The 13,092-nt window shown below is 40.9% G+C and overlaps 1 protein-coding gene across 1 annotated transcript in view; it reads right to left on the bottom strand.

The window, feature by feature from the left end:
- Nucleotides 1–6,373: 6,373 nt before the first annotated feature.
- The window catches only part of SV2C (synaptic vesicle glycoprotein 2C), a 214,589-nt gene continuing 207,870 nt past the window's right edge, over nt 6,374–13,092 (bottom strand). The window contains exons 14-15 of the mRNA XM_067568724.1: nt 8,813–8,990; nt 6,374–7,360 (exon numbers count right to left, since the gene is read on the bottom strand). Coding sequence (XP_067424825.1) covers nt 7,295–7,360; nt 8,813–8,990 — 244 coding nt within the window. The 3' untranslated portion in view covers nt 6,374–7,294. The remainder of the gene's footprint in view (nt 7,361–8,812; nt 8,991–13,092) is intronic.

Raw genomic sequence — 13,092 nt, 5'->3', positions numbered from 1 at the left:
ATGAAATACGTACACAGCCATAACAACAGAGCACTAAAAATACGTTAAAAGTACCACATTGATTAAATCAAAGCAGTTTTTTTCAGTATTTTATAGCTATAATGAAGAATGCAGCTTTAATTGTCAGTACACCTGGTGTACATTCATTGCAGAGAACAACTCTTTATTGGAATATAGTGGAGCAAAAAATGCCCCTTTATTAATTTGATGTACATTAAATATCTTTGCATTTGTTACATGTATGATAGGTATTTGGCAGATAAATTTTATACACACTTCCACATTTTACAGATTTATACTGTACATAGTCATCCTACACAGAGCATGCCCTTTCACAGTTATACAGACAGCTTTTCTCAGGGGACTTTATACACTTGGTCAAACATTTTGGCAATCAGCAATCTGACAGAGGAGCATGCCAGAAAGATGAGTTCACAATTGTACCAGCTGTACTTGGAATGAAAAATCCAGAAACCTGAAAGTGAGAATTTACCAGTGCACACACATGCAAGCACATATATATAGTAGTGATGACTGTAACCCACATTACAGGAGATCACACAGAGCAGTAAAAAACCAAAAAGGTCAGGGCCATTGCCAAGAGCTCAGTACAAAATTTTGATCTGAAAATGAATGTGTGGAATGGAAATTTAACTTAAAGCAATCTTAATACTTTATCTACAATATATATATATTGTCATGTTACAAAACAGAGAATATCAGGACACACATATATGCCTGTTTTGTATGTTAAAGACAATGTGCCAAATTCTGCTCTCTGTTGCCTTATTGCAACTCTTTTAATTTTACTGGAGGTCTACTGGGGAAAATTAAGAGCAGAGTTTGGCTCAGTATAAAGAAAGCGTACACATTTTTTCTTTTGGTATTTTTTTTTTGGATTTAGGAGATACAAATTAGATACCAAGAATCTGTACCTTGACTACATCAGTAAATTATATTGAAGGCATGGAATTATATTTTCAGTACCAAGTGTTCGATGGTTATATTTGCATACACAGAACAGGAATTGACCCAGTGAAGTGAGAAGACAAAATCATCCATATTTTTCTTTGTTTGTTTGTTTACATGCCTTCACACATCAAATATATTTGTGGTCATATACAAGTTACAATTTAATTTACTAGAATTTTAATGCAAGACAGATGATAACAAAATGCACATTTTTTAAACATATAAAATGGCTGGAAAAGAAAGTGATCAGTTAATTCAGGTGGTTTCCAACCTGGGGTGATATTACAATGTAATGTATTGGTTGGGACCCCTGTCATTTGCATGAGGACACCAAAGGTTAAAATTATTAATAGTTACAATCCATACGTTGGTAGATTAAACCAACATGTTATAGAAAACTCCTCTCACCCCAGGACTCAGGAATGTTGCTTTCACTACTGCTTAACACCAGATCATGTGTTTAATTGTTTTTGGTTTTTTTAATTTAAGTTATAAGAGAGCTAAGATCCCAATCCTGTAAGCTGCTCCGTTGACTTCCATTGACTGTATAGGCATAAGGGCTTGCCTATATAGAGTATCTTGCAGAATCAAGGTCTAAATTAGTAGGTGTGTACTGTTCTAGTTTGGGGGGATATTTTTAATGGAAGTAAAATCTTCACGGTCATAGGTGAAGTGCTACAGAAATTGGCCCCCATACTGGCTGGGAATGGGCTCCACACAGGGGGAAGGGAGGAGAGAGCTCTAAGATTCTTTCAAAAAGTCTTACAACAATTTTATTGTTAAAAAAAAATAACTATTTAAAGTTAATGTTTAACATTGTATTACTTTTTCTTCTAAAGTATTATGTTTTAATGTTTGTTACATAGTTCCAATAATGATAAGGTCAGCAACATTCACTGTAAATCTAAAGAGTCTTTTTTTTTTTTTTTTAAAAGAAAGACTACAAGAAACTTCAGGCTCCTGTGTCCCTCCCGACAATTTTTTTCTTTGCATTAGACTATCCACCAATGGTGTTTTTACAGCAGCATTGTTGCACTGTTGTGTGTTATTACTTAACTAAATGGTTCAGAATGAATTTCAGTCTCAAGTAAATTAGGGTATACACCTGATCGCCAAACTATGGGCAGCACGGCATTGTCTGTTTTAATTTCTTTTAAAAATGTCTTTCCTGTAGCAAATATGCTTTGCTCATTCTTGAGGGAGTAGTTGGCCTTTTTTTCTGCTGATGCACACACACACACACACTCCCCGGAAACACATTGGAAAGAATGAAGTTGCTTACATATAGGGAAGAAGCATAATGAATGCCAGAGCTCTAGAAAGAACTCTCTTCTCCACCCTCTTCCCTTGTGTGTGTGTTTTTTCAGACTGGTTTCACTTGAATAATAGCAGGAATGGTACTACACACCACTCATTACCAAGCTAAAGCTTTGTGAATGTTAATGATTAATTGAAAGACACCCTGGCAATGGCTCTGTTTCTAGCTGGCCAAAGAATGCTGATAAGAGCAGTGGCAAACAATTTATAGCCATAAGAACATTATTAGAACGACAGCAGCTATGTATGCAGAAACAATGAAAAACATACAATACAGAAAGAAGACAGACATTTTCCCATATATCACACAGAAGTTAATATGTTGAGATCCATTTGGAACATTATTTAGAACATTGTTTCAAAAAAGAACAAAACAAGAATTTTATACTTGTTGTTTTGAATATCCTAGTGTGTTGAGTCACTGGAACACGAGTGACTGATACTTCTATATGGTTTGTTGCTTCATTGTTTGGTACAGCATGGTGAGGGAAGGAAAATTATGATGATGCAGCTAAATCAAAGCTTGCTCCTAAAACAATTACAGGCGTTCTCTTTCAGTGACATAAAATTAATGGCAAACTAAGAAAACTCTTGGCACCACAGCAACTTTATGGATGACCAAGTAAAGAATTTTTCACAAGGAAATGAACAGAGTGTATTTGGTATTCAAAGAATAATGCAGCAAATGGCAATCAATGGCACTGAGAATCAAATCGCATTTTAAAAACAACTTTCCAAGTTAAGTTTTATAGCACATAACAGTCTTATACTTGTCGCGCGCACACACAGGTGTATGCATTTTCACCAAAAACTATACAGTACATCTCCTTTACAATAAACAGTACTCATGTAGCTGCATTACAGCAGGGCAGTGACAAGAATTTAAAGAAAATTACTGCAGAAAAAAAACTAGGACCTGAACCCTAGGCCTCTCAACCACTAATCCTGACTTTTTTTGTTTTTTTTAATTCTATTTCATAATATCTCACTGTCTCGCTCTCCTCCCTTCTCTCCTCCCCCATCTTTTTTTCTTTTTTCAATTGAACAAATGTGATCCTGCTGAGAATGAGACACTGATCATCCACATTGCTACAGGTGGAGACAGGTCTGAATTCACCAAGTAGACAGTGGGATGCCAGACAAGTATAATGGGAATGCGTTAGAAAGTATGTGCAGTGATTAGCGGTGAAAGGGTTAGATGGCAGTTCTAGCTAGAGACACCCATGAAATGGGAGCAGGGCTACAGAACACAGATTCTTATGAGCACCTGGCAGAGTAGTTTGCTCACAACAGTTTATATGCAGTGATGTACAGTGTCCATTTGTGGCACTGCAGTTTAGGATTGCACTGCTGGGGCTCCTCGTTCAGAGCTAGAGGTCTTGGGTGGCCCAGATTAGAAGTAAGGTGAGGGGATCTTTAGGATTCAAGAAAGTAGCAGAGCTGACTGGCCATGGAGAGACCAAGAGAAACTACGGTCCACCAGTTGATCCTCCCTCTCATTACTAGACCGATGTCTCTGATTATAGCCTGCAGCTCAGATGAAAGGAGGAATTGAAAGCTGGAGTACCTGACAAGACCCACAGAGTTCAGCCACTTTTACATGCCCGTATTAAATGTATATCTCATGGAGAAGGTGGGTAGGAGGGACAGTTCTATTTTGCACTGAATTACCCTGAGCCAGAGACCAGTCTGTTTAAGCAATCTCATTTCCCTCCTGAGGTACTGGACTATACATGGGGGTACGATGAGAAAAAACTAACATGTACTAGACCATGTTACAGAGAAGATCAGTAAAGCCCCAATCCAACAAAGCAATTAAAGTTGTGATTTGTTCCACAAATCTACCATCTTTGCTGCACTAAAAGGAGTCTCAGCGCCACAGAGAATTTCACCCTAATTTATATAAACGTAGGTGAAAAAAGACTGCAGACAAACTGTATGTCCTTTCAATTTAATTTTAATTGGGTTGGACGCATCTCTGCACAAGTCTGTAAATGTGGAGATACACCAGTGTAAAACTAGTGTAAGCAAGAGAAGAATCAAACAGGCCCACTGAGTCTTAGCTCTGTGTCGTGTTTACTGAACTCCTGGGTCAAAGAGAAGTCCTGATGTGGCCTGGAGGCCTCTCTAGTAATTTTCAGATTCTAGAGCAGGGTTAAATGTTGAAGGAGCCTTCTAGATCCAAGAAAAGAAGAAGGGGAAAACAGATCACTATAGGAAAAATAAAGGATGCAAACAATGACAGGCCCCAAAATGTTTTTCATAAAGTGTTTAAAGTGTGCACACACACACCTACACGTGCACACACCATGCTTGAAAGTTTTTAGAAAGATCAACTGGGCCACGTTGCAGAGGCCGGCAGGATGATATCAGCCTGTGGACTATAATTTAATCACCCCCGTTCTACAGTGCTTGAGAAGATCTACTCCAAAGTAATGCTTTCTAATTAGTCTGTGATTCTGCTTTTGTGTTCCAAACTCACAGGTTGATGTGTCTGCTGTTAACTCCATAACATGATACAAATCCTGTTTTTTTGTTTATATGCATGCAGTGATGCTTGTTGCAGGGTTGTGGGAGCCATACTGATCCCAGGGTATTAGAGAGGTGAGGTAATACCTTTCATTGGATTAACTTCTGCTGGTGAAAGAGACAAGCCGTTGAACCTCAAGACTTGAAGAAGAGCTGTGTGTGGCTCAAAAGCTTCTCTCTTTTACCCACAGAATTTGATCCAACAAAAGATATTACCTCACCCATCTTGTCTCTCTTCATGCTATGTTTCCTGAACTGATAGCCTGAAGACAAGATGAGTGAGTTTGGTGAAACAGTGAGTTTGGTGAACAGGAAGGCAGGAAACTCTGAGGAAAAGCAATCTGTCAGACTCTGGAATTTGCTGAACATTTTTTCCCCACATTCTGGAGGAAGTAGAGCAGCTTTGCTTGCACTTCCTGTATATGTGACCCTCTGAGTGTGCAGTTTTGATAATTCATTTTTAACCTTGTGTTTGAACTGAACTATATTTCCAGCTAAATATAAAAAATAAAATGCATCAGACAAATTATGCTAACATAGCACCACTTTGGTTGGGCAAGGAAGCTATGACAGGATATATGTACGTCCCTGGGTGAACAAAAAAATGTTTTAAAACCCTTCCCTGGGGAAAGAGCTAAAGCCTAGACAATAGAGACTGCCAAGGTGTCCGGCCTGGAGAAAAGGGCTGACAGCTATGGCTGCATTAGGCTGCTGGAAAGTGGAACAGACAGATGTGCCTCAGTAGCAGGGAATGGAAGCTATATAAAACTGAGGTTTCCAGAGAAAAATGGTGGGGCTCCTAAGAAGAATGAAACTTCCTCCCAAATGGAGATGAGCATGGTGCCAGTACCAAGGGTGCTTTCCTTTATCTTCATTCGCCCAACCAAAAGGGATAACTGGAACGTCTGACCGGAGGATCTTTATTCTTTGATTGCCTGTGTTAGTTAGGCTACCTGGATATTAAATGAGCTTTAAGAGACTATCTGTCTCTCACAATGGAGATAGCTTGAAGGGTTTTTTTTTGCTTTAGCTTGTTTTTCATCCTAGCTTAGAAAAGTGGTGACCCCAAACCCAAAGGGTGGAGCACTGGCTTATTACTGGAGGATATAAGGAAATTAAAGGCAATTGAGAGCCTTTTTGGATATCTTGGGCTGGGCAAGAGGAGGACAGCTGGGCTGGAGCTATCAGGCAAGGAGCTCTGGTCTCTTTTCTTCTGCGATGAAATGCTGCATGATTGCCCTCAGTGAAGAAGGCACTGCTAGAACCAGTCGCAGTGAAAGCAGGCTTCTCTCCATATCTCTGCCAGCCCATTTCAGTCCCGCCCTGCAGCACCCATGCATTTCTAGTTGTAGCCCTCTCTTTCTACAGTTATAAATCTATGACTACCTTCAAGCATTATCACCATGTTGAACCCTATTAATTTCAAAGCAGAAAAAAGGCTAGAACTTGCATCTTCCTGCACAAAAAACAAGGGCTCCTAACATTTGAACTGAAAGAGAACCTCTGTTACCTCATAGCAAGGCAAGGACTATGACACAGATAAGTAGTTGTTATTTCATCCATTAGAGAGCTCTGGTACATTAATACAAGCTAGTTTGTTTTGCTCTCTCTAATAGGTTTCTATCAAGTAATTGTATACACACAGTATATGGCAGTCTCCTATGAAGTTGCATGTGATTTACCTTCTTCAACGAAGTAAAGTAACATCTGGACCTATGTCTCCAAAGGTCAAATACTGGTGCGCCAAGCTGCTGTACTACCAAACCACTGATTGTACGTACACATCAGCTTACAGGTTGGCTATAATTGTCTTTTTTGCTTTTGCCCCCACAGCATAATGTGTTGGGAATATGAAGGAGGGAGGGTTTGCACTTATTTTCTCTTTGTTCCTCTTCCCTTCTATTTTTCCTTTTCTTTCCCTTTCTATTCTCCCCCTCTTTCCTTTTCTCTCCCTTCTTCTCCCACCTCCACCCCACTTTTTTTTTTTTTTTTTGGAGGTTGAGGAGCTTGTAACATTCATTGGTACCTTGGAGCTCAGGGGCGTGCACAAGGGCAGGCAAGCAGGGGCATGTCCCCCCCCAATTGCCAGGTGGGGAGGGGGCACAGAGCTCGTCCATCCCCCAAGGCCCTGGCAGGGAGAGCTGAGATGTAACCTAGATATAGCAAAACCACCAGCGTTGTTGTGGATTATGGTGAAATAGTGGTGAGGATTTTTTATTGAAAATGAGCACATTTTTTAATGTAATGAGATTTTAGCATGGTAGCCCTGAATTGTAGCCCTCAGTAACTGATCCTTACTTTCCTATGTCCCCTCTCTTTCACACTGGTCATAACCTGGCAAATATTTAATTTAATAATTCTTTAAAGTAACATACAGAACTGAACACAATATATCACTTTAAATGGACAGCATGTGACACAAAAAATGTGATTTACCACTGGTGGTTGATCATCACTCTAAATCTGTACAGAGGCTTCAGATTTCAAAAGAGATGTACAAGAAGTACGAGGAAGTCATGTGACTAAGGGATGACACAAGGGAGTGCCCTGAAAAATGAATGAGAGAGAGAGAAGCACACAAAGGCCAGAATTAGATACTATCCTAATTACAGAAAACTGCTTTTCACTAATGTTAAGGCTGGGACAAATAGATGAAATCCACAAGACTCAAAGCTAAGGTTAACATTTTGTCTTTTTTTCGGCGGTGTGCAGAGCTGGGAGGACTAGGAAGTGTTAAATGATGAGATATTGTTGGAATTAATATTTTCAAATTTATGCCAATTGTATACATTGATATACTATGAAATGTTAGGTTTCTTTTTCAAGTGTAGCAGTAGTAGGTGTTTTTAGACAAATAATTTGGTTCCGAGGTTCTGATCAAGTTAAACAGAGGCCAAAGTTGAGCAGTGACTAAATTATATAGGAGGCACTCTAATACAAAATGTCTTTACTAAATACTGTATGCCTTCAAAGGAGTAAGAGTTAGTAGGTTAAATAACAAAAGCACTTTTCTTAAAGCTGTTGACTTTTCATACAGGCATTGGGTCTGATTCTGCCTTCAGTCTCACTAGTTTTACACTAGTGTAGCTATTGACTAGAGTAGAACTACTCATAGTTTACACGGGGATAAGTTTAGACAAAGCCCCCCCCTTTTTTTTTTTAAATGCTCAGAAATTTCCAGACATCCAAGTGCTGGTATCTCTATGGAGGATCAGCAAGCAGTGAATGTGCTTCTTTTCCTATTCTCTTACTTTGGTCATCCATCAGGAGAGCTTTGCTGTCCTTTGCGGCAGGAGTTGTGTCTCCTCAGCACATGCAGCTTTACTGTTATGATTACAATTGTTAATCTTTACCCATGATTGAATCTACATAAAATGGTTTCCTTTGAAAGAGGCACTGCTATTGCCAAAGCCAGCCGTGCCTTTTTCTGAGAAAGCAGGAAGTCCCTTCGGTTTAAATATAGTCACACAACATTAATATTCTCAGTACAGATGCAGAGTATGCAGTTTCCTGTTTAATGCTGTATGCATTTATGTGTGTAAGATTGACATTTACTGCATTAATACTGTTAAATAATTGACTTCCATGTTTGTACCCTTGTGGAAGCTAATGGTGTCATGGCAAAAAACCTAGGACCTATTTTTTATTGTCCTAAGTGCCATAATATGCTTGCATTTTAAAGACCTACCTATGAGCATGGTTTCTCTTCCTGAATATGTCTTTGAAAATGTTTCAAGAGGTAGCTTTGCAATTAGAAAGATAAAAAGTATTAAAATAGCAAAAGTATGCAAAAAAAGGTGAAACTTTAAAATTTTCTTATGGAAGTTTCTAAACCTCTGTCACAGAAAAATATCTAATTTTGAGTTAGATTTCTGCTATCTGATCACCATTCTGAGAGCTGAAAATCTGAAGCCTTTGCACCATTCAGTTAGGAGAGCTGACACTTGAAAGGAGAGGGAAATAAATCATAAATGGCTTTTTTCCAGTTTTACATCAACACCTGGGTTCTTGTGTCAGGAAGTCGAAGTCCCACCAGACCCCCACATACTAGAACAGTGGAAGCTAGGAGAATGGGAATTGCTTTGGTGATGCCAACAAGGGAACCAAATATTAAGTTTCCAAGTACAGCTGCTGCTTTGCATAGTGCATTCAAAAAGCCGAAGCCTGTTGCCCTAAAAGAGAAAAAAGAATAATATTAAAATGGTTGAAAAATTAAAGCTTTTGGGACAGATCCGCAGCTGAGATAAATCAGGCTAGCCCCACTGACTCTAGTGGAGCCATCCCAATTTACACCAGCTGAGGATCTGGCCTCTTGATTTTATAGTGTGTCAACAAAACAAGGGGTCGGCCACCTTTGTATGGGGAACAGAAAGTTTTAATTTCCCCCAGTTGGCACACCTCATAAAATAGCACTTTGTGGAAATGCTGATGTGACCTCATCCTCATATGATAATGAACTCAAAGAATTTAGACATGATCCAAACGAAGGGCTTGAAAAATGGATCTTGGGATGGAGGTGAGATCTAAGGTTATGTCTACACTGCAAAAAAATCCTGCACAGTACCGAGTCTCAGAGCCCAGATCAATTGACTTGGGCTTGTGGGGTAAGGCTGTGGGCTGGAGGCTGGGTTCTGAAAGCTTGCGAGTGGGGAGGGCCTCAAAGCCAGGCTCCAGCCCGACCTCGTATGTCTACACTGCTATTTTTAGTCCCGCAGTCCGAGCCAGCCTGCGAGCCCGAGTCCATTGATCGAGGCTCTGAGATTTGGTGCCACAAGTTTTTCTTTGAAGTGTAAATTCTGCAGGACAGGGAAGGAAGGTGGTTTGCTGGCTGAGAATCTAACGAAAACACATCAGAGTGGACACTGCTTTATGGAAATGTAATATATGATCCTATTAACATTCTCTATCTAAGCTCAAGAGTAACTCGCCTGCTTAGCACATGACAAAGTTAAAACTAGATGTTCTGCAAACCACTTTGGTTTTAATAAACCTTGTTTAAACTGGAATATATCATTTGGAGACTGCTGCTTGGGTAATTTTGCACAGGACATCCCAAAAGAGAACAAAACTCTTCAAAACTCTAGTTAGAAGCAGAGAAGGCAAAGGGGATCAGAAGTGTTAGTTAACATAGATTCGGACAATATTTTGTTTCTTTTGATTGAAGTATTCATTCTTTATGCAACACATGGTGCCTCTAACATATCACGTGAGGGAAAATGCAGTGATATGTCTAGGGAAAAAAGAGACAGGCAGATAGAAAGCAGAAGCTATCAAGAGATGCTGCCTGAGAGGGTAAGCAGGAGAGTCACAGGAAGCCTCTCAGAGTGGCCACCAACATCTAGCAATCTTACCTTTTGTCCCTAAGGTGGCTATTACTCTGGCATATAAGCTCTGCCTGCGGCCAGAGCGTCTGCTGAGAATTATGTATGGGAGGAGAAACTGAAATGCCTTGGAAGCACACTCCCAGCTGCAGTGTAGACACACCCTTAGAGGGGCCCCAGAAAGCAGGATGTGATTTTCCCCCTCACCCCAGGAGAGTTTGTGTTGTAAGGTGAGGCTCACGAGCAGGAGTGCTGGCACAATTTTTATAGTGGGGGTGCTGATGATGGAAATCCTGGAAACCATGTATTTGGTGCTTGTTATTATTCAAGCCAAGGGTGCGGTAGCACCCCCCAGCACTCCTAGTTCTAGGACCACTGCTCATGAGGAGGAGAGTCCCAGAGTGCAAAATGGGGCATCAGTATCATGGTATTTGAAGGAAGCTGACTGGTACAGGGGGGACCTCGTGGAAGGGCAGTGTCTCCATTCTGCCTACTGCCAGGGGGGATCATGGTGGAGGCAGAGAGTTTGACTGGTATTGGGGGGAGTATCATGGTGGAAGAAAGGGATTGATTAGTATGATAAATGGGTATTGTTCCATTTTTGTCTTTATTTATGCACAGAATATACTCCTAAAATATAGGACTTATTTGTTCTGATCAGTGCTTATATATATATATACACACACACATGCAATTATTGTAGCTTCCACTAGTGCCCTAAGGCCAATATTTGCCCAAAAGATTATGAACACTGAGAAAAACAACATTATGTAGAGATAATGTAATCCCTTTCCGTCAGTGGGTCTCAGCATAACCACAGTAAGAGTTAACAGAATAAGAGTTAACAGAACTAACAAAAGAATTCAGATCTAGCTAATGCAAATTTAGACACAGATCTAGACATGAAATCTTCAGAAGAGCAGTGCTAAGGAACATCTGGGGATACTTTTTATATTACTCTGTAAAGGTAAATTGCTTCACAAATACTATCTGCTTACATCATCTAGTTATAACAAGGGCCTGCATATAATTTCCTGAGCATTTATTTTCATATCCTGTGCTTTAAAACTAGCCCATTCAGAACCCACAATATATCCTGGGACTGTTATCAGGTGGATGTTTCTATGTTTTTAACTCAAGCGTGAAGGCAATTTTTTAAGATGGTATATAATATATTTGAACTAAATTGGTGCAGTATTAAGGTACTGGAAAAACCCAGCTCTTCTGTAAAAAAATAATGGGCACAGTCAAACTTTTGCAACTGGATGGTGCTGTTAATTTTGAGATCTCATTAACATTGTCAAATGATCGTAAGAAGAAATGAATAAGACTATTAAAATAAGCCTGTTTTTCATTGCTCTTGACTGTTTCAAGGATTTGAAGCAAACAACTCTTTAGTAAATGCAATCTTTTGATCTTTAAGCAATCTTCATGTATAAAATTTTACATAAAATACAAGTTGTTAATTGTGAATAGGAACAAAAATAATATTTTCAAAAGAATGAATAAATATGTCTGAATAATGTAGACCTTGTTTTCTGCATCTCTATTTTCAATCACCTCTGATTGCTGATGTTGCAGGGCTGGTACGCCCTGCCATGGGCGTCAGGTCACATATGCTGGGAAGGCAGGAAAAAGCTGTAGAGCCACTAGTTAAATCTCCCATTAGCGATCCTGACTACCAAATGTGGTCACACATCCCTATGGCCCCAGTCAATATAGTGGCCCTTTGCATCAGGGTAGCTTGGCCTGGTAGTTGGAGTAAACAGACCTGCCCCCTCAGTCAGGGCAGAGTTACCTAGTGGCCAGAGTCAATACAACGACTCTTCCAATCAGGGCAGCTTGGCCTAGTGGCCAGGGTCAATAAAGTAGCCCTCTCAGTTAGGGCTGCTTGACTTAGTGGCCGGGATCAATAAAGTGGCCCTCTCAGTCAGGGCTGTATGGCCTAGGGGCTCTTTGGGGTAGTGGGGCGCTGCCTACGGGTGCTCGGGCCCTCCCTACAACTTTGAGCCCCAGCCCAGGGCCCTGTCGATGGAGGGGTAACAAGCCACCAAATCAGCAGGGATCCTCCCAAAACAAACTGATTGGTTCCCTGATTCTGCCACCGTAGCACCATTCAAGTCCCCTGTGCTACTTCCTATCCTGTCTCCCATGGCACCGATCCCTGATTCTCCAGGGCCTCCAGGATCCTAAAGGTGGTGTCACTCCTGGTGGTTCGGTCCCTTCCCCGGGTCCATCCACTAACCTACAATCTGCCCTAGGCTCAGCATGCCTTTGCTCTGGGGTCAGTGTCTGCAGCCACTCCCTGGAGAGAGCCGCCGGTCTGTGTCCTCCTTCCTCGGCAGCCAGCCCAGACTGACCTGGGTTGCTTCCTTTTATACCTTGCTTCCAGGCTGAGAATGCTCAGCACAGGCAGAGGGGCATGGCATCATCACCCTACCCGTCAAGATAGGACCCTGCAGGAGTTCTTCTCTACCCTCTTCCCCTCGCATTGGTGAGATGACGTCCACATTAGCGTGGGCCTTACCTGCACGATGTGCTATGCTGAACTCGTAGGGTTGGAGGGCAAGGTACTACCTCATGATCCTGGCATTCAACTCCTTCGTTGTGTTGATCCATCATAGGGATGTGTGATCCACAATGAGTCAAAAGGGGCTCCCTAGTAAGTAATGTCTAAGGGCCTCTATTGCCCATTTCACCGCCAAGGCTTCTTTCTTGATAGTGGAATACTTGATCTCTTAGTGAAACAGTTTCTGGCTTAGGTAGAACATAGAGTGCTCTTCCCCATCTCGTTCCTGTGACAGTACAGCTCCCAGCCCCACTTCAAAGGCATCCTTCTGTAAAATAAGTGCCTTTGAGAAGTCCGAGTGAATTTGAATGAGTTCCTGAATGAGTCGCTCTTTCAAGGTCTGGAAGGCACTTTCACACTCTTCCGACCACTGAATCTTCCACG

The sequence above is a fragment of the Emydura macquarii genome, unplaced genomic scaffold (assembly GCF_026122565.2).
Source record: "Emydura macquarii macquarii isolate MOO-44397 ecotype Brisbane River unplaced genomic scaffold, CSIRO-AGI_Emac_v2 contig_2897, whole genome shotgun sequence".
Lineage (NCBI taxonomy): Eukaryota > Metazoa > Chordata > Testudines > Chelidae > Emydura > Emydura macquarii.
The sequence above is the reverse complement of the archived record's forward strand: the minus strand, read 5'-3'. Positions and strand labels throughout refer to the sequence as shown.